The sequence below is a fragment of the Choloepus didactylus genome, chromosome 3 (genome assembly GCF_015220235.1).
Source record: "Choloepus didactylus isolate mChoDid1 chromosome 3, mChoDid1.pri, whole genome shotgun sequence".
NCBI classification, from domain to species: Eukaryota; Metazoa; Chordata; class Mammalia; order Pilosa; family Megalonychidae; genus Choloepus; species Choloepus didactylus.
In genome coordinates this window covers 91,106,847-91,127,561 of record NC_051309.1, presented here as the reverse complement: position 1 = coordinate 91,127,561, position 20,715 = coordinate 91,106,847, and the positions used below count along the sequence as shown (strand labels likewise).

The 20,715-nt window shown below is 34.6% G+C and overlaps 1 protein-coding gene across 10 annotated transcripts in view; it reads left to right on the top strand.

The window, feature by feature from the left end:
• Positions 1-20,715, top strand: part of WDFY3 (WD repeat and FYVE domain containing 3) — a 364,802-nt gene that overhangs the window by 248,508 nt on the left and 95,579 nt on the right. For 9 of the 10 annotated variants that reach the window (XR_005215912.1, XR_005215911.1, XM_037830163.1 and 6 more), the window contains 10 exons: positions 609-761; positions 5,415-5,488; positions 5,568-5,729; positions 6,986-7,080; positions 10,012-10,132; positions 10,350-10,567; positions 14,788-15,023; positions 16,071-16,205; positions 17,649-17,828; positions 19,159-19,392. Coding sequence is in view for 8 of the 10 variants with exons in the window: in XM_037830163.1 (XP_037686091.1) it covers positions 609-761; positions 5,415-5,488; positions 5,568-5,729; positions 6,986-7,080; positions 10,012-10,132; positions 10,350-10,567; positions 14,788-15,023; positions 16,071-16,205; positions 17,649-17,828; positions 19,159-19,392 (1,608 nt within the window). In the remaining 2 variants the exon portion in view is untranslated. The remainder of the gene's footprint in view (positions 1-608; positions 762-5,414; positions 5,489-5,567; positions 5,730-6,985; positions 7,081-10,011; positions 10,133-10,349; positions 10,568-14,787; positions 15,024-16,070; positions 16,206-17,648; positions 17,829-19,158; positions 19,393-20,715) is intronic. The other variant, XM_037830159.1, reaches the window with a different exon arrangement.

Sequence of the window (20,715 nt, the reverse complement as noted above, 5' to 3'; positions counted from 1 at the left end):
TGTAGGAGAAGAAACAGGTGTTTGTGGCAATCTTAAATCCCGCTATTGTAGATGAACTTCAAATGCCTGCTATAACTTTAGCCTTTAATTCATTGACAGTGAATAAACAGTTTACTATAGTGTGTTGTATAGATTTACTTACACTAAAAATAGTGTTTCGTTTTGCAAAACTTTCAAAATGATTACCTTGCATTTTTTATCATGCAAGAATAGAAGCAATCTACATGTCCCACAGTATAAGAATGGCTATAACCATTCCTCAGAATATCATTCAGCCTTTTAAGATCATAATTACGAAAATTGTTGAAGGAAAAAGCCTTTTGATAAAATGTTTAACTGGAGAGAAAAAGGTATAAAATGTGTGTACATGACGACAACTTGAATATTTATATGTGAATTGAAAATGCTTATATGTAAAAGTGAAAAATTTAATATGATGGGATTATAGGTATGTTTTTTCTCTTTATCAGATTTTCTCTAATGTTATATTGTCATAATAAAAGTAAAATATTTAACAATTTGTTTAGACTTTCGGAAGTTGTTCTACATAGGATTCTCCAATATATATGTAGGATGTTTCATCAGTATGCATTTGGTATTTCTTTTAGTTGCTGGCAATGCTGCTTAAGAAGAAACGTTCTCTTCTTAACAGCCACATCCTCCATCTAACTTTTTCTTTGGTGGGAACTGTTGATAGTGGACATGAGACCTCCATTATTCCAAATTCAGCTGCTTTCCAGGACCTACTTTGTGATTTTGAAGTATGTACATAAACTGGTAATATACCATCAATGAATTCATTTCTTATTCTGTAAAATGATAGTTAAACTCTTTTATCTCTAAGACATTTTTAAAATTCTCTAATTGTATGATGCTCATGCTAATATCATTACTAAAATATAAAAAATAGGGCGATGGTGGCGTTCCTTCTCCCCAAAGATAGTCATTTTACAAATAGTATAGAAGTGAAATGGTATAGTGTATATATCTAAGTTTATTTGCTACTGTCATTGACATTACAAGACTTTTTCTCAAACAGTTCTGATTAAAAATGTTCCTATTAAAAATAGGAATCTAGACCTGAAATTCTAGTTAACAGTAGCTGCATTATGAAATATCATTCATTTTGCCAAAATACCAGGGATTCATCTCTACTGGCTCACTACCTGTAACAGCTTCTACTCTACCCTCCCAGGTTACCACTTAATCACTCATACTCTTTTCCCATTTGACTTCTTTTTAACAGCACTTTGCATACTAGTCACTATGTACTTAATTTTGCATGTATTACATTCCCCCATGAGACTGTAGGCTTTATGAGTGTAGAGTCCATGTTTATCTTCACCTTTGTATCTCTGCCACCCAGAATGATGCTTAGCACTTAGCGATGTCTAGTGATATCTAGGCCCTGACTCTTCTTCCTCCTCACTATATTATAAGCTCTGTGTTATCAATCATTGAATCCCTATCACATAGCCCACATGCCCTAATTGCTTTGCTAACCTGTATTTTCAAAGTTTATTAGCAGCCATCTTCTCAGCAAGAACCCGATGCCCATACTAAACGAGAGCTCTCACTATCCACTGTTCTCAGGACATTTGGGGTAATCTGTTTCCCTCTTCTCCTTGCAACTCCCAGTTTTCTTGCTAGCTTTTAGACATTTCTATTGTGGTTTTTCCATCTTTCTCACTACTTTTCCCATAATTTTCTGGCTAATGTAGTCTTCCATATTATCTATAAAGTGTGCCTTCACTTCTTTATATTTTGTTCTCCTCTCATTAGTCTGTCACCTATTTTCCACAGCTTCACCTCTGTGGGGGTTGACTCTCAAATTTAAATCTTCTAGCTTTGACATATGAACTCCAGGCTTATTTCTAACTTCTTGCAGAAAATTTCCCTTTTTGTATACCAGCAACACTTCAACTTAACATCCCTCCCAAATCAGTCCTTCCTTCTAGCTTCTCTGTTTCTGTTAATGACCCCACCACTCTCCCAGTTACCAGGGCTTGAAATAAAAAAAATCAACTTCCTTCTTCCTCACTAGCTATAGACATGTAGATTCTGCTTTCACATTTCATATAGCCTGTCTTTTCTGTTTCTACTGCTACGTCCTAACCCAAGCCCTGATCAGTTCTCCTCTTACCTCCTAGGGTAACTGTCTATCACTCCTTCCCTTTTTCCTCTTTCTATGCTGTATAATCCTACATACCTTTATGACTTCATTTTTTTCTAGAACATAATCCTATCATGTGTTCGAAACACGCAGTGACACCCCTTGCCTACACAATAAGATACACATTTCTCAGCCTGGTATTCAAGGTTCTAATACCCAAGCCTCTCATTCTTAACAACAACAACAAAAAAAAAAACAACAAAAAACACTTTATGGGTATTTTTGAGCCAGTCACTGTATTAGGTGCTAAGGATATGAAAATAAAAGACAGACAGATAATTTAATACTTATGAAACCACGTATTGGGTAATGCAGAAAGGATTATGGGAGGTCTAAAGCGATGACCTACCTAACCCAGATTGGCCTTGTTTCCATACAGTAACTAACACATTTAAATCATGGATTGTCTTTAGTTTCAGATTTCTGATTATACTCTAATAAATAAATGGAAGAAATTTAAGACTTAAAAAATTTCAACTTTATTTTATAGTACCTTGCTTACCATATGGCTTAATTCAATAACCATAAAGTAGCCATTTGAAAAAAGTAATTAACATAATTTCAACAACAAACTAACATTTTCTATCTTCAAAGAATATTATTCCATTTCACATATAGTGTAAAAACATTGCAACATTATACTTCTATTTCTTCCTTCCTATCTTTTGTGCTACTGCTTTTATAGCTTTTACTTCTATGTGTTTGTAATCCTTATAATATCCTGTATTACTTCTACTTTAAATAGTCAATTATGTTTTAAAGACAAAAAAATTCTGTTTACCCACATATTGAGTTTTTGTGGCATTCTTTATTCCTTTGTGTAGTTCCCCATTTCCATCTGGTATAATTTTTCTGCTTGAATAACCTCCTTTAACATTTCTCGTAGTGCAGGTCTGTTGGTGATTAATTCTTTCATCTGAAAAAGTCTTTACCGTCTTTTTTTAAACGATATTTTTGCACAAAATTCTAGTTGATAGTTTTTAGTCTTTTTGTACTTTAAAAATGTCAGTCACTTTGTTTTCTGGTTTGCACAGTTTCTGATGAGAATTCTGCTATAATTCTTATCTTTGGTCCTCTGTAAATTAGCTGCTTTTAAGATTTTATCTCTATCACTGATTTTCAGCAATTGAATTTAGATGTATCTTGGTGTGATTTTCTTTGTTTCTTCTGCTTGGGGTTTGTTGAATTTTTAAGATCTGTGTATTTGTTGTTTACATCAAACTTGAAATTTTTCATCCATTATTTCTTTAACTCTTTTTCCTGTTCCTCACTCCCCTTTTTTTCTGGACTCCAATTAAACATATCTTAGATTGCCTTATATTTTCCTGTAAGTCACTAATGCTTTCTTAATTCATGCTTCATTTTGAATAGTTTTTCTTATTATGTCTTCAAGTTTCATGATCTTTTTTCTACAGTGTCTATAATCTACAGTTAATCCCATCCAGTGTGTTTTTCATTTTACATATTGTATTTTTCACCTCTAGAAGTTTTTTGGAGGTCTTTTAAAATTTTTTTTATTTTTTTTAATTATGAACTTTAACATATATACATAATAGAGATAACTTTCAAAGTATGACTCAACACGTAGTTTGAGAGCAGATTTCAAAGAATGTCATGGGTCACAGTTCTACAACTTCAGCCACTTCCATTATTGTAAAATATATCATACATACAAAAAGGTGTTAACTCTCGATGTACAGCTCAACAAGCAGTTATATAGGTAATTTCAAAAATTGTTATGGGTCACATATGAGGAGAAGAGAAACAGAAGATATAAAAAAGTCCCAGTTCTTTCCCCATTATGCAGTATAAGGTATATACAGAAAGGTGAAGATTTTCAAAGCACAATTCAATGAGTAGCTATAGTACAAATTTCAAACAATGTGCTATACGTTATAGTTCCACCATGTCATTTACCTCCTTCCAGCTATTCCAACACCCCAGCATCTAAAAAAATATGTACATTTATATGAAGTTTTAGTACTTATAGACCTTTGTTAAATCTTGTTTGTTGCTACCCCTTCCTCTCATTTAATCTCTTTCTCCATCTTCAAGTGTGTCTAGGCAGTTGAGCACCCTAACTGGTTCATATTGAAAGGGCATGTCAACAGATTTAGGAAGGGAGCTGCATCTGATTGTTGATCTTAAAGAGGCTGTTGCCTCTGAGTTTTATGACTTGTCTGGCATAGGAACACTCTAATGGGTTTAAGTTTCTGAGACATAAAACTTAGTGAGTGAATCTTTTATAGAATCTCAGATAGGGACCTAGGTATTTCGGAACTACTTTTGGTAAGGACATGGCATACTGTGGCCATTTGGGATGTGTAGCTGCAGCTTGCATAAGAGAAGCCCCAAGGATAGCCTCTTGATGCTTTTTGGGATCTCTCAGCCACTGTGACCTCAGCTTGTTACCTTTCTTTATTCCCCTTTTAGTCAAGTGGGCATTTTCTATCCCTTGCTGCCAAGGCCAGGCTCATTCGTGGGAGTCATGTTCCACATCGCCAAGGAGATTCATTCCTCTGGGTTGAGGTCTTTTTTTATATCTTCTGTTTCTCTTCTCCTCATGCTCATGTTTTTATTTACATTCTTTAGCACATGGAACATATGTATAGTAGCTTTTTTAGGTACTGATAATTCTCAACATTTCTAGGTCTATGTATATGATTGATTTTTCTCCTAGTTTTGAATCATATCGTCGTTTTTTGCATGCCTGGTAATTTCTGATTAGGTACTTGTTATTGTGACTTTTACACTGATGGGTGCTATACTTTATTATATTTTTTTAAAGAGTGTTGAACTTGGTTCTGACATGCAGATAACTAACTTGAAATTATTTTGATTCTTTGATAGGGTGGGCTCAGAGAAACTGTTAGACAAATGGAGCTAATTTAGCCCCACTATTAACATATCACACTTATGTAAGGACTCTACCCAACTTGCCAGGTATTACAAGGTCTTTGCACTCTGGTTGGTCGGAGTGCAAACTATTCCCAGCCCTTTGTGTGCTCCAGTAATTGTTTGACATACTACTTTCCAGTGGTAATTTCCATAGCAGTTATTCTTTTATGGACTGAAGCAGAAGTCCTACATACAAGCAGTTTTACAGCACTTTACCATAAAGTGTTGTATCCAGTTAAATGTATAAGTAAAATAATTTCCTTGTACTGTATTTGTGTTTGTTGGATTGGCATTTAGGGCATTTCTTTTCAACCCTAAATATGCTACTCTATTTTTTTTATAGGTCTGGCTTCATGCACCATATGAACTTCATCTTTCCTTATTTGAACACTTTATTGAACTACTCACAGAGTCCAGGTATTAGTTTAATTAGTAATCAATTGTTCAGTTAAAGAAAAGATGACAGTACAGTCCTAAAATTTTCTATCTCTTATAGTGAAGCTTCAAAGAATGCCAAATTAATGAGGGAATTCCAGTTAATCCCAAAGCTGCTACTGACTCTTCGAGATATGTCTTTATCCCAACCTACCATCGCTGCTATTAGTAATGTGCTGAGCTTCTTACTACAAGGTTTTCCCAGCAGCAATGATTTACTCAGGTAGTGAAAACTTCTCTTGTACCCCTATAATGCTAGTACTGTAATACCTGTGATGTTAATACTATTCAAAACATTTGTAAGGCATGGAAAACATGCATGTCTCAGTACCTTGCCTGTATGGAATGAAGCCAATGGTTGCCACTAGTGAATAATAGAATACTAGTGAGGAAAGAAGTGGAAGGAAGCACAAGATTGATTGGCCTGGACACAGATGCCTTCAGTTTTGTAATCCTCAGTCCCCACCCCGTTCTCCATGCCCTGTTACATCTCAAATGCATGTGCACGTGCACAAGCACACATACCATAGTGCTCATGCATCTCTGTTGATATTTTATCCAAACTATTTATATAATTTAAGTATTATGTGGCTGCCAATGTGAAATATGGCTTCAAGATATTTGTGGTGTGTCTGTAGAAATGTGTTCACATGACAAACCTCATCTTAACTGAAAATGGGAAAAAATGTGTAGCTAATCAAAGTCTTTTCCAACTGAAGAATTGTTTAAACTGGACTTAATCACCACTTTTCATGTAATCTCCCAGATAGCTCAGGTGAAATCACACTCACTTATTAAAATATTCCCAGTAGACCTACCTATCTCTAATCTGTGTAGCCAGTATCCTCTTACTTTTACATTGATTTACCTTGATTGATTTTTCTTTAACTGCTATAGTGGCAGAAAAAAAACAACAGACTGCTGGTGAAAAATTATGTTAGAGAATTACCATTATTATTATCAACAATAGTTATTTAGAACTTATCCTGGCACTGTAGTTAGCCATTTGCCGAAATTAGCACTGAAATCTGTAAAAGGTTTATTTTCCTTATTTTATAAATGGAGAAAGTAAGTCCCAGAGATGTTAAGCTACTTGTCCTAGCTCACACAGTCAAAAATGATAGAACCAGGATTTTATCCTTATCTGTGTTTCCAAAGCCCAAGTTCTTAATTACTATACAACAAGTGGATACTAGGCATTTAAATTTGGAACACACTGTTCGGTTCTTAACTGTTTGGGTTAGTACATTAAAGACTAATGTTTCTGGAGAATTACATTTTTCCCTATATTTTTAAAACACTTGTATATAATGTTAATTGGGATGGAGGTAGGGGAGTAAACCAAATTTAATCTCCTAAAAGTCTATAAAAATTAGTTAAAGCAGGAACTGCTGTTTTGTTTTTTGCTTGTTTGTATTTAATTTGTTTGAGGAAGAGGAAAAAAAATCCATAACCTTTTTTATTTAATTGCATTTAAAGGTTTGGCCAGTTTGTATCTTCTACTCTGCCAACCTTTGCAGTTTGTGAGAAATTTGTAGTTATGGAAATAAAGCATGAAGAGAAGCTCGACACTGGTGAGTCTTTTTTTTTGGTCTTTCACATATGTATTTTTCTTACATCAAGCCCATACAATATGCAGAAAGAAGTACAGAATTACCTAGAAAAAGTAAATAGAGTGTGAGTTTTATTTTTGCTTTAAAAATAAAATCTTTCATAATTTTAGAGGATTCAGGGCAATGTTTTTTCTCTCTCTCTCCCTCCCTCTTCCCCACCCCCATGCTTTTGGTAAGGCATTTTAAAAATGACTAGTCTAGGCCTCTCTTAAAAGAGAAAGGGGATCTTGAGCTTTCCGTAGTTGGAATGAATCCTACTGTGATCTGTGGCTCTGCAGACCAAGGATTTTGTCACTGCAGTGGCTGTCCATTTCCAGAAGGGGGAGGGCAACTTTAGAAACAAAGTGAAGTTCAAGCACTGTGAATAATAATAAGGTACTAAATTAGAATTTTAAAAGACAGTGATTAAGGGTAATAATAGTCCATTGCCCAACCAAGAAAAAGTATGTAACCAAGGTTTAGCCTAAAATGAGCCTCAGTTCTAGAATAAAGGAAAGCATGAAGATTATGACTCATTAACCCTTAACCCACCAGTGGTAGAGCTGGGCCCAGAACCCTGGGCCTTGGATGCCCAGCCCTGCGTGCTTCCATCTCTGTCCATTGAGAACCACTGAGCTCTCTTTCCCCCTTTCTCTTCCACCTTATCTTGTATTTGTGAGCCTTTAGCTCCCTTCTATGCTACTTAATTCTAACTTTTCTTTTATATATTGTTTATTGAATAAGTTTATGCTTCCTGTTTTCACTTTTTAAACTTAGTAAATTTAGCTATATCCTTCAAAAAGAAACTAAAAATCAAGAATTTAGAAAGTTGAGATTTATGGTGGTGGTTATTTTTATTCATGTGGTCCTCATTTGATTGCTTTCCTCCTGTTGGTGACAGAAAGGAGAATATTAATATATATATATTAAAAAAAAGGTTTGATACTGATCAAAAGCACTGGGTTCTCTGCCCGATGTACTCAAATGACCTATTCCTAAGACACCAGGGTTTCAAAGAGAGAAAGAGTTTTATTGCTAGGCATGAAGCTGGAGACCAATCAGATGGCCTGTTGGCCTAAAAATCTGTCTCCCCAAACTGCAGTAACTCTGGTAGTTTTATAGTATCAAAAGATGGGCAGGTTTTAGGATAATGAGCACAATGGCATGAGATGAGGTTAAAGATGATCTAATATTGAGCATGCACAGATTGATTACATGCTTAGTCACAGAACGTATGTAAAAAAATGGTGGCCTTAATATGATGATGGGCGTGATTTTTTAATTGCAATTTTATTGAGATACATTCACACACCATATAATCCATCCAAAGTGTACAATCAGTGGCTCATATCATCACATAGTTGTGCATTCCTCACCACAGTCAAATTTTGAACATTTTCATAACTCCAAGAAAAGAAACAAAAAGAAAAAAAATAGCCTAAACATCCCATACCCCTTATCCTCACCTATTTCTTTAACAGTTTTATTCATACACCATGCAAACCATCCTTAGTGTACAATCAATGGCTCTTGGTTAATCACATAGTTATTCATTCACCATTACTGTTAATATGAGATCATTCTCATTTCTTCCAAAGAAAAAATCCCATTCGCCTTATATCCCCTTCTTATGTACATTTAGCTTTAGTATAGTGCCTTTGTTGCCATTAATGCAAGAATATACAATGTTACTGTTAATTATAGACTTTAGTATACATTAATTGTATTTTTCCCATATACCACCCTATTATTACCACCTTGTAATAATAAAAACTGACATTTGTTTGTTCTAGTTTTCTTATATTTGTACAATTACCACCATCATTGCCCACTCTGGGTTTTGCTAAGTTATACAGTCCCAGTTTATATCCTCTAGCTTTCCTTCTAGTGACGTAGACTCCAGCCTTCCTCTTTCAGACATGCTTTTACTCAGCTTTGTTACTTACACTTACAGTATTGTGCTACCATCACACGGTATTGTGCTATTCATTTCCAAACCTTTACATCAACCTTATTAAACATTCTGTACTCCTCAGTACCAATTGCCCAGTCTCTGCCCTCTTTCTAGCTCCTGATAACCTGTACTTTTGACTTTAACACTCAAGAATTTGCTCATTATAGTTAGTTAATATTAGTGAAACCATACAATATCTGTTCTTTCGTTTCTGGCTTATTTTGCTCAAGATAATGTCCTCACGGTTTATTCACATAGTTACATGCCTCACGACTTCATTCCTTGCCACACAACATTCCATCACATACAGTTCTGGCTGTGATTTTTAGTATTATAATGAGGTACAAGTACTTCTAGGTTAAAGTTTAAACTACTGTGCATGTCAAGCAGGCCCATTTTGGTTAGGTCCAGCTTCCTTTATCAAGATAGCTTTGAAATTGGAACGGTTTAGTTCTGGGCTGACTCAGTGCCCTTCGTTGGGGCTGTGTCTAGTGATCATAAGACCCTAAAGTTGAAAAACCAGTCACAAGGTTTTTACAATACAAGGGCACGAGACAGAGGCTATATAGTTATACAGTCATTATCAAAGATCAAGGCAACTATTTTACAGCTCAGCAATTTCAGATATTTCCTTCTGGCTATTCTAATACACTAGAAAGTAAAAAAATATTTATATGATTCAGTAATCATAATCATCTCTTAAATCATAACTTCTTGGTTACAGGTTCATAACCTTTCATTATCACTAGTTTGGATGAAGCCAGTGTAACTCTTCTGAGTTTTAAAGAGAAATGATTTAGCTGGACCCTTTTTTTTTGTTCACTCCAGTGGTAAGCCCTCATAGAAAGAAAAAGTTTCTAAAAGATATATTTTCCCTTGAGAGTTCAAAGAATATGGTGTTGTATATTTTATGCTAGTTTTCTGCAAGAGTGATTTACTGTGTTTATTTTCATTTATAGGAACTGAAGAAGAGTTTGGAGGCCTTGTATCTGCTAATCTTATCCTTTTGAGAAACAGACTTCTAGATATCTTGCTAAAACTAGTTTACACATCTAAAGAAAAAACGAGCATTAATTTGCAGTAAGTAAAGTCTTTTTAGAATTGATGATAACAGTTGCTAATACTAGTTAATACACTGTAGTAAAATAAGGAGTAACTAACTGACTTTGGGTTTCTTTACAAAAACATTGAAATTTATTGTGTCTCAGGAATGAACTTAATCATTTTTTTTTTAATTTGAAATCCTGATACCTGAAATTAATTTTGTTTTCCTTTTTTTCCATCCGTTTTTGAGTAGAGCTTGTGAAGAACTAGTCAAGACCCTGGGTTTTGACTGGATTATGATGTTTATGGAAGAGCACCTGCATTCCACCACAGTTACGGCAGCCATGAGGATTCTTGCTGTCCTGCTGAGTAATCAGTCTATTCTCATCAAGTTTAAGGAAGGACTCAGTGGTGGAGGGTGGCTTGAACAGACAGATTCTGTCTTGACGAATAAGATCGGAACTGTATTAGGTATGGGACTTTTAAAGACAGCTGCAGTGTTTTGTCTTGTTTTTAAATTTTGTGTGAGCTTATATGTGCCGGTTCATCTTCATGATAACCATGAAGAGTCATATCATGAATTGTAATTAATGATAGAATGAAAGGTTTAGAAGGTTTCAATCTGGTTTTTTTAATTGCCTATTAGATTGAAGTCAGAGACAAGATATTAGGATTTGAAACCTCCGGTAATTCTTTGTGATCTTTCTGATGTTTAAGTAAATAATTAGAAAATTAGCAGTAGACCTGATTTAATAGTAATAACTAATATTTATTTTGAGTACTGTTCTAGTTTGCTAATGCTGCTGGAATGCAAAACACCAGAAATGGACTGACTTTTATAAAGGGGGTTTATTTGGTTACACAGTTATAGTCTTAAGGCCATAAAGTGTCCAAGGTAACACATCAGCAACTGGGTACCTTCACTGGAGGATGGCCAGTGGTGTCCAGAAAACCTCTGTTAGCTGGGAAGGCATGTGGCTGGCATCTGCTCCAAAGTTCTGGTTTCAAAATGGCTTTCTCCCAGGACGTTCCTCTCTGGGCTGCAGTTCCTCATAAATGTCACTCTTAGTTGCTCTTGGGGCGTTTTTCTTCTCTCAGCTTCTCCAGAGCAAAAGTCTGCTTTCGATGGCTGTCTTCAAACTGTCCCATCATCTGCAGCTCCTCTCTTAGTTCCTGTGCATTCTTCAAAGTGTCCCTCTTGGCTGTAGCTCCTCTTCAAAATGTCGCTCACAGCTGCACTGAGTTCCTTCTCTTTGAGTCATCTCATTTATATGGCTCCACTGATCAAGGCCCACCCTGAATGGGTGGGGCCATGCCTCCATGGAAATGATCTCATCAGAGTTATCAACCACAGCTGGGTGGGGCACATCTCCAAAGAAACACTCAAAGAATTACAATCTAATCAACATTGATAACATCTCCCCACACAAGATTACCTCAAAGATAATGGCGTTTGGGGGACATAATACATTCAAATTGGCACAAGTACTTAATGCTAGTTGCTAGTCTAAGCATTTTCCATATGTTACCTTCTTTCGTTAACACAGTAACTCTATGAGGTTTAAATACTATATACGCATTTTACAGATTTGCAACCCAAGGCATGGGGTGAAGTCACTTGTCACACAGTTAGGTAATGTCCAAATTTGAATCCAGATCACTCAAATCCAAAGCTCATGCTTTTAACAGCTATGTTCTATGTCTTTTAAGGATTTAATCTCAATCAGAGTTTCAACCAGTACTTCTTAGTCTTTGCTCACTAATACTATGCTGTTTCAACCTAAAGCTGAGCATTTAAGTAACGTTAGAAAATTTTAATTTCCTATGTTAGATTTATTTGAATTGGTATGTTTCTGTTCATATTAATGATCTTACTTTGGAGATAATGAAGATAGTATTTTCATTGAAAGTTATAGTCATTCACTCAAAGGATTTGAAAACTGTTTTTCGTGTGACACTACATATTTAAATCATATATATACATTGTATGTCTGCTCTTGAGGAGCTTCCACCAAGAATACATATTCACATTTGTCAGAAGGGGAATCAGCATTTAGTATGTAATTTATCTGTGAAAATGTAAAAGTGTCAAGATGCTTCCTGGAATGCTTTCTCAAATGTTAGAGAAAATGATATGAAGGCAGAGCTTTCAACGTAGAACTATTTAATGTTCTTTCACTGATGTTTTCATCAGTTTCTGAAGAAAATGTGTATGGAATAAAGAAATGACACTATTTCTATTTCACTGTGAAATGATGGCTTAAGAAAATTATCTGCTCTAAAATATATATTTCAAGTTATCATCATAGATATTTCTTGTGCTCTGAAAAATAGATCATTATGTATCATTGACTCTGAGGAGGGATATAACTTACCAAAATGTGATTACTGCAAATAGTTTGGTGGCAAAAAATAGCCTATTCACCTGATAATAGCTGCTAGGGAATAAACAAAGGCAAAATTGAATATGAGACTGTTAAATGCTAATTGACAGCACTGCTTCACATTGAATATGTATTCTCTCATTTGGGCTTCACAATTCTGGAGACAGATAAATATTTTATAGGAAATAATTAAACCTAATAAATATAAATTAAGGATTCATTTCTCCAGTTTGGAAGTCAATAGTATTAACTGCATAACACTTCTGGATAATAGTGTCTTAGAATCCATCTTCTTACTCTTAGTCCTATACTTTTTTCATTCCTACACCACTGCAGTAATATTAGAAAATGTGTTTTACCGTATCCGACCTAAGTGACTTCAGGCCTTAGAATTTGTTTGCCCTTCATTAATACCTGCTTACACATTCCATATGCTGTTCTGATTCCAAAAAAATACATCTAGGTATTCTGTTTAAATTTAATTTAACTTTCCTGAATATCTGTGTGTATCTATGTGTATATGTATGTGTGATGTATGTACATAACATACACAGATATATATACACATACATACGAACATATACATATGTACACACACAGCTTCTCATTTGATTCTGTTTTTCCTTCATCTGATGAGAACCATGTTTTTGAATTTTTTAATTCAAGGTTATTAGTTTTTGCCAGATTTTTTCTCTATAAAATAAAGACCTTCCATACGGAATTCTCTTGAATCTGTGTTAATGCCTAATTGTTAAGAAAATATTAAATATGCCTTAAGATTATTTATTGGCAAAAATTAGTTTGTGAAACTTGAGAAAGGAAAATAAATACTAGTATTGGTTTTCTTTTAGGACCTGAATTTTAATCAAAATTTATTTCCTGTTTAATGTATAAACTACCATGTTTTATCTTTCGATTTCATAAAACTCAAGAATGTTTTTTGCACTCATAATTTTATTTAGAATTTGCAATAAACAGAAATCAACCAAATGTTCTAATCCAACCAGCTTTTCAGTAATGTGGCAGTGTCGTGAACAAGAGCCAGGGAGATGGCATCATTTTACAGGCTCTAAAAAAGAGACACCTGATTCTAAATCTTAGTGGCGCCACTCATTAACTTTATGGGTTTGAACTAATCACATATTTTTTGTTATAAAAATAATAATAGTAATTTCTAACTCACAAGTTCATTGTGACTCAGAAATGAAATGACAATATGAAAGAACTTGGTTAATTGCTGTGCAATTTTTTGTTAATTAGAAGAGCATGTTTTTTGTTCTCTGTGTCATGTTGAGTAGTTAAGATTTTAAAAACAATCTACACATAAATTTCTCTTTTATTATCTTAAATACTGGCAAGTACATGCATACTTCACCTTAGAAATAAGAAACTGAAAAAAATATGCTATTCATTTGAAATATAATTTGCTTCAGAGTAAAACTCTCTCCTTCATCTAGTTATTGGTAACCAGCATTTCCCATTAAAAATCTGGTCAGCCTGTGTTCTGGCCTGAGTGTTGTTCCAGGTTTGGAGGAGTAAAAAAAACAAATATTCGAGTTGTATCCTGAAACTAGGTCAGGGCTGAGAGAAACGCTGATGCTGTAAGCCAAATTAAAATGCGATGACCATCTCCCAGAATAGCTGTGTTTCCAGAGAGGGCTCGGGAAGTTCAGCTCAGGCCCATAGATAGCCACAGTGGGCTGGATTTGCTGTTCTCCTGCAGAACGACCTGCAAGAGAATTACAGATCACGTTGTGAGGAAAGATTGTTTTGGTTCTTTGTTTTGTCTCATCTCAGATTCGTAGATAGTTGAAGATTAACTAGTATAATTTGGTTTTCAGGACAAATGATACACATTAACTATATTGTACTAATTCTACTTTTAAGTTACATTTTTTGTAGCATTCTAAATTTTGGCTGTACTTTGAATTTCACTTTATTTTTAGGGAAATACACACAGGAAGGTTAGAGCTCATCTGAGGTCATTCATTTAGTGAGTAGAAATTATGTATCACCGCACAAAGCATTTTTCAGACTCTTGTGTCTGATTGTCTCAAGCTATGTTTAAAAACCTATATTCCAGTAGACAAGTTTGCTAAAGTCAAACAGATAGTAGAGTAAAACCTTTGGCTTAAAGTTTAATTCAATAATTGAATAGTGAATTGCCATTAATATGAGTGTTCCAGATAGAATGTATAGTGTTTTGAATTGTGCCCTTCCTTGCTAATGCACGGTAAATAATTGTTGTTGGTAACAGATTGGTAATACATTGGTAACTTGAATTTATTGTTATATTTCCTCTTTTAGGATTCAATGTGGGCAGGAGTGCTGGTGGGAGATCGACGGTCAGGGAGATTAACCGGGATGCTTGTCATTTTCCTGGTTTTCCAGTTCTTCAGTCATTCCTTCCTAAACACACTAATGTCCCTGCCCTCTATTTTCTCCTCATGGCCTTGTTTCTGCAGCAGCCCGTTAGTGAGCTGCCTGAGAACCTGCAGGTCAGTGTGCCTGTCATCAGCAGCCGATGTAAGCAGGGTTGCCAGGTAGGAATTACCTAGTAAGGTGTAAGTGTAATTATTTATACCAAAAAATCGCCATAGGATAATGGGTTAATCACAGTAAAACCAACTCTCAATTCTGTCACTATTTCACATTCAAGATACAATTTGGAATAGGAAAATCTGAAAGTATCAGAAGTTTTTCCCAAAATTTCTTTTGCCTCTTTTTCCTAACTTTATACACCACCTCTTACTCTATATTATTAAATAAGTATAAAGACTTTGGATGATATTTCAGCCTAAATAAATCTTTGAATTATGTGATTTTATCTGGATATATAATTCCATTTCTATAGAATTTTAAATGAAGGGAGTGGTTTGTGTACTCATAAATTAATTGGGTGGATTTGAACCTTAAAACAAGATTGTTAGTTTAAGTTTTGTGCTCCCATCATAGTGCCAAATGCTTTTCAAATATATTCTAGTAGTTCACAGAACCTTTTAAATGAAAATGCCAAGTCTCTGCCCTTACATTAATTCAAGATATGGATTCATGCTTAGCAGAGTTTGATTGGTTGTGTAATTTTTTGCAGTACACATGACACCATAATCATAAAATATCATTGTATAAAACTGCCATGAATCAACTTCCTCCAACTGATTTTATTTTGTCCATCTTATCTGTAAATAATCTAAAATTGAATTTAAAACATTACTGAAGGTAGAAAAAAGTGAGTCAAGCAGTTCTTTTAAAGATCCTGTTTAAAATCATCAGTTGTTCTATAATTTTATCTCTTGGATAATTAGCATGCAATTTATTTCAGTTCGTTTTCTTTAAAAAAAGTAGAAACCAATGTTTTCAAAAGTACCTACGGCTGGGTGATACGTAGTATTTAATTTTTCTTTATAAATATAAAAGTAAGTTTTAGAATATAGGAGAAGGGTTATTAGATCTCTTTCTCATCATCATTGCACATTTTAAAAACAAGAAAAAAGGTTAGTTTCAAAGAAATTTAAGAATATTAGAACTTATTAGGGTCTCTGCTGAAAAAAATAAACAGTGACTAATTTTAGTCATCTTTACATCTGCAGTTTGATTTGGATTCCATTTGGACATTTATCTTTGGCGTTCCTGCATCCAGTGGAACTGTGGTCTCGTCCATACATAATGTGTGTACAGAAGCTGCTTTTTTATTATTAGGAATGCTCCGCAGCATGCTTAATTCAGTAAGTTTGCTGAGACACTGAGATCTTTTGATAGTTACTCCTGCCTGTGATATATATATCTACACAGAAGTGTGTGTGTGTGTGTGTGTGTGTGTGTGTGTCTATACTTAAAAAAAAAAAAAAAATGAGAAATCCTTCAGCAACATAGTTCTTTATTTACTCCATCATCCCTGGAACCTCAGCCTGTCTGTTTTGTTACCTCTAATGTAAGGACGGGCTGTGCAATGGTTAAGACCACACACTCCCTTTCTGGTTTTAGATCCCGCCTCTGGTACTTTAGGTGTGCTAACTGCTGTGTGCCTCAGTTTTCTCATTTATAAAATGCTGGTAATAGGAGAATTGCCTCTTAGGGTTGTTGTAAAGATTTAATAAGTTAATATACACATAGAGCACTTACAAGAACATCTGTTATGGAATATGGTGCTTCCTAAGTGTTAGCTGTTATTATTAATGGAATAAAAATACATATTACAATGTTCACATGTATATAATGAATATAAATTATAGCATACATTTTTGCAAAATATGTTATTTAAATGTTTAAATCACTTTTAATGTGAAGTTAAAAATGTTATCAGTGCAATTTTATTTTGTTTTTGTTCTAATTATTTCTAACTTCAGTATAAAGAAATGAAAGAGTAAATGACGTGTGTTCCTATCCATCTTACAGAAATATTCTGAATATAATGGCTTAATTTGTTTACACAATTTAGGATCACATTTTAAGAGGAAATATTTACTTAGACTCCTTGGATTACTAGTACCTGACAAATCATCTAACTTTAGTAAAATCTTTTTATATGCTGTCTAAGAAAGGAACATTACCATTAATTTAGAATGTTTAGGGATTCTTGTTTTGGTGCCTATTCATAAACAGATATAAAAATGTTAGTTAAAAAGCAAAGCCACTCTGGGCAGAGAACAGAAGATATTGTTCAAATATGTTCTTTTTTTTTTTGCTACTGTTATTTTTTTCAATCATTTTCCTTGTTACTGTATTGCATAATAGTTAAAAGCATTCTTCTTGCCTTTTTGCATATGGCAAACTGAGGCTCAGAAGTGATTTCCCCATCTTTTATCTTATTCTTAACTCTCTGGCAAGATGGAGGATGAGGCAACTTTGATGGTAAAACAACTACTATTGACACCAGCAATATTCATGCTAACTGGTGAATAGTGAAAAACACTGACTCTAGTCAGCTAAGCTGTGAGTACTCTAGTGAGTAGGCAAACATCCTGTTAGTTTCTATGGGGATATTTCTGTTTTAGCTAATTTCTATATTTATTTACATGTGTGTACACATGCATGTTTGCTCATGTACATGGTTTTTAGAGTTCTGGTCCATGAATATATCCAGTTCAGGAAAGTAATGGATTCCTAAAGTAATTTTAAGCAGTGTTGGTTGCTCTAACACAGAATTTCTTTTCTTGTCCCCGTGACAGCCTTGGCAATCAGAAGAAGAGGGATCTTGGCTTCGAGAATATCCTGTGACCCTGATGCAGTTCTTCAGATACTTATATCACAATGTTCCAGACCTCGCCTCTATGTGGATGAGCCCTGATTTCTTGTGTGCATTAGCAGCAACAGTCTTCCCCTTCAACATTCGCCCTTACTCAGAGATGGTAGGAAAAGGAGAGGAAAACATGTCAAAACTGGAATTAGTCTGCTCCAATGTTAGCAGGTTTTCTCCCCCCACCACCCCCCAATTTTTTGAGCCTCTGACCAAGCAAGTTTCAGACTTCCCTAACTTTATACACCACCTCTTACATCATTTTCCTGTAGCTCTAGCTCCCCACATTTTCCTTCTCCTTTCCGCTAAAATAACAGTGAACTCTTCCTTTTTTTACTTACCGTATTCATTTAAGTCTCATCACTAATTTCCCTCTCCAAGTAGCTCTTGATCCATTTTTCTTTTTATATGATTATAGCTATGTAGTTACAAAATGTTCTTTTCAGGTAGCAGAACTCTAGTCAGACCAAATTTATTTCTGTTTTTACTTATCTCAGGAATTTGGCATTAGCTGGATTTAATCTTTACAGATGAATTATACAGTTGATCGTCTTTACAAAAAATAAAGCATGTATTTGTCCTTTCTTCTCATCTTTTACTTCCTTGTGTTTTATTTTTCTTAGTTTGTGCTAATTTAATAAAATACTATTAGACTGTAATCATATATTGTATAGATATTTCTTTCATCCTTTAACTCAGGCACAAAAAAATAGTCATTCCTACATAATATTTCAGGATTTCTTGGCATTTCCTCTGATTTCTATCACTTACTCCAGGTCCTGGAATAAATTACCTTCTTCATGCTAATTTTCTCCATATATAAAAGTGAAATACTTATTCCAAAAATGTGATGATTTTTCAGGCATAGCACGTGACCTTAACACTCTGGTTTGTATATAAATTTTAAAATCCTCCTTTTTTTGGTAAAACCTGACCCTCAATAGTATCTCAGTGTCTTTTCCTTTGTCAGCCTCTTGTAATCTGTCTTATAGTCTTTCTTGGCTCAAATTTGTCAGTTTTGTTCTTTTGTTTTGTTTATTTGTTTTTCTTTAACCTGCAAAATGTTGATCAGTCCTTAAGTACTAACATTATATCCTTTATCTTACACAGATCTCTATTTAAAATTTTGTAGGTAAATTTCAAACCATAAGTCATTTTATTTAATTCATTTCAAGTGCAGTTATCCACAATGGATATATAATTCAACATAAAGCAGATACATTGTTAGCAGTCAGGTATCATTTAACATTAGAATCATGACATGGGGCCAGATCATTACCTTGAAAACAGGGGTCAAGTAAAGCAAAGTGTTGAGTAGCTTAATAGGAAGTAGAGGCATAAAGAAAACACTGGTGTTGCTGATATAATTTTGTTTTAAAGAAACATGAAATAATATCAGATAAAATCTGTGACTACCATATTTTTCCACTTGGTTTTACCAGGTGACTGATCTTGACGATGAAGTTGGCTCACCAGCTGAAGAGTTCAAAGCCTTTGCAGCAGACACAGGAATGAACAGAAGCCAATCAGAGTACTGCAATGTGGGCACCAAGACATATTTGACCAATCATCCAGCTAAAAAGTTTGTTTTTGACTTCATGCGAGTCTTAATAATAGACAACCTCTGTCTTACCCCTGCCAGCAAGCAAACTCCACTAATTGATCTTTTGTTGGAGGTAAATACAAAAAAATGTATTCACATCTCTTTTGCATTGCTTTTATAATTGGAACATGAATAACCAAGTTAGTTTTGTGCCAAATATTTTCAAAATGTCAGTTTTTCTGGGTTTGTAGACACATACCCTATCATGGACTGTAAGATGGTTTATCCCAGATGTTCTGTAGACTTTATCAGTTTGTGTCTCTTTCTTCCATTCCCACAAGCATGTCCCTAATTCAGTCAGCAAATTTTTTCTCTAATAGGTCAAATTAGTAAATATTTTATTCTTTGCAAGCCGTACATCTCTGTCACAACTTCACAACTCTACTGTTATAGCTCGAAAACAGCAATAAACAATATTTAAATGAATGAGTACAGCTGTGTTCCAGTAAAACTTTACAAAAACAGTGAGTTGGCAGGTTTTGGTCTACAGCCCGTGGTATGCTGATCCCTTCCCTAGACATTTTCAGTGGTGTGCTCTCCTCACCTCATAAACCCCCTTCTTCAGCCCCCCTTACATATCATTGTCAGGTATTGACTTCTATGTGTTGCTCTTAGTGTCCCCTGTAGTTTAAAGTATGGTATGGTACATGCTATGTGGAATCCTATGTTGATGACCCATTCTCCTAAGTGATATGATTCAGCTGATGTATTGGAAAGTGGGACTGCCCTAAATCTTAAGCAGCTTCATCACTGGCTGTAGAAATTGGCCATCCTGAAAACCATAAAAAAATGTTTATCTTAATTCAATAGAAAATAAAAGAACAAGAGAGGAAATTTAATATATAATTAGTCACCTATACCTTCATGTTCTTTTGGCCAATGCATATGATTAGGTGTCAAGCAGTACATTCTTGGAGCTCTGGAAATGCCATTTTTTATATTCAGAAGACTGACTCAAGGTCTCCACTTTTCTGTCTGGGAACTTACTACTTGCTTTCAGCAGTTTGACAACTGAACCTGAGCATTCTCTCCGCCCTCTAGTGGTTAATACTGTTAAATTTTTAGTTGCAACCTTAAAACCACAGCAGATCTGTCTAAGTCATATGAAAATATCTCAGTTTGGTCAATTAAAAGAAATTACGACTGTGGTTTAGGTGCTCGTCATGCTAATCATTTTAGCCATGACTTCAGTGCTTGATATTGGCAGGAAAAAAAAATGTTTTGTCAATAATTCATATAGTAAAATAAAAAGCATGCCTGGTAGTGCCTGTCCTCTTTGGAAACTTTAAAAAGCCCAAAAGGAGAGATGGCCAGTATCTAGTGCATAGGTTAGAATTTGAAGGATTTTATGAAAAATGAAATGGTAATCAGAAAAGAAGAAAGCAAGAAGGCATAA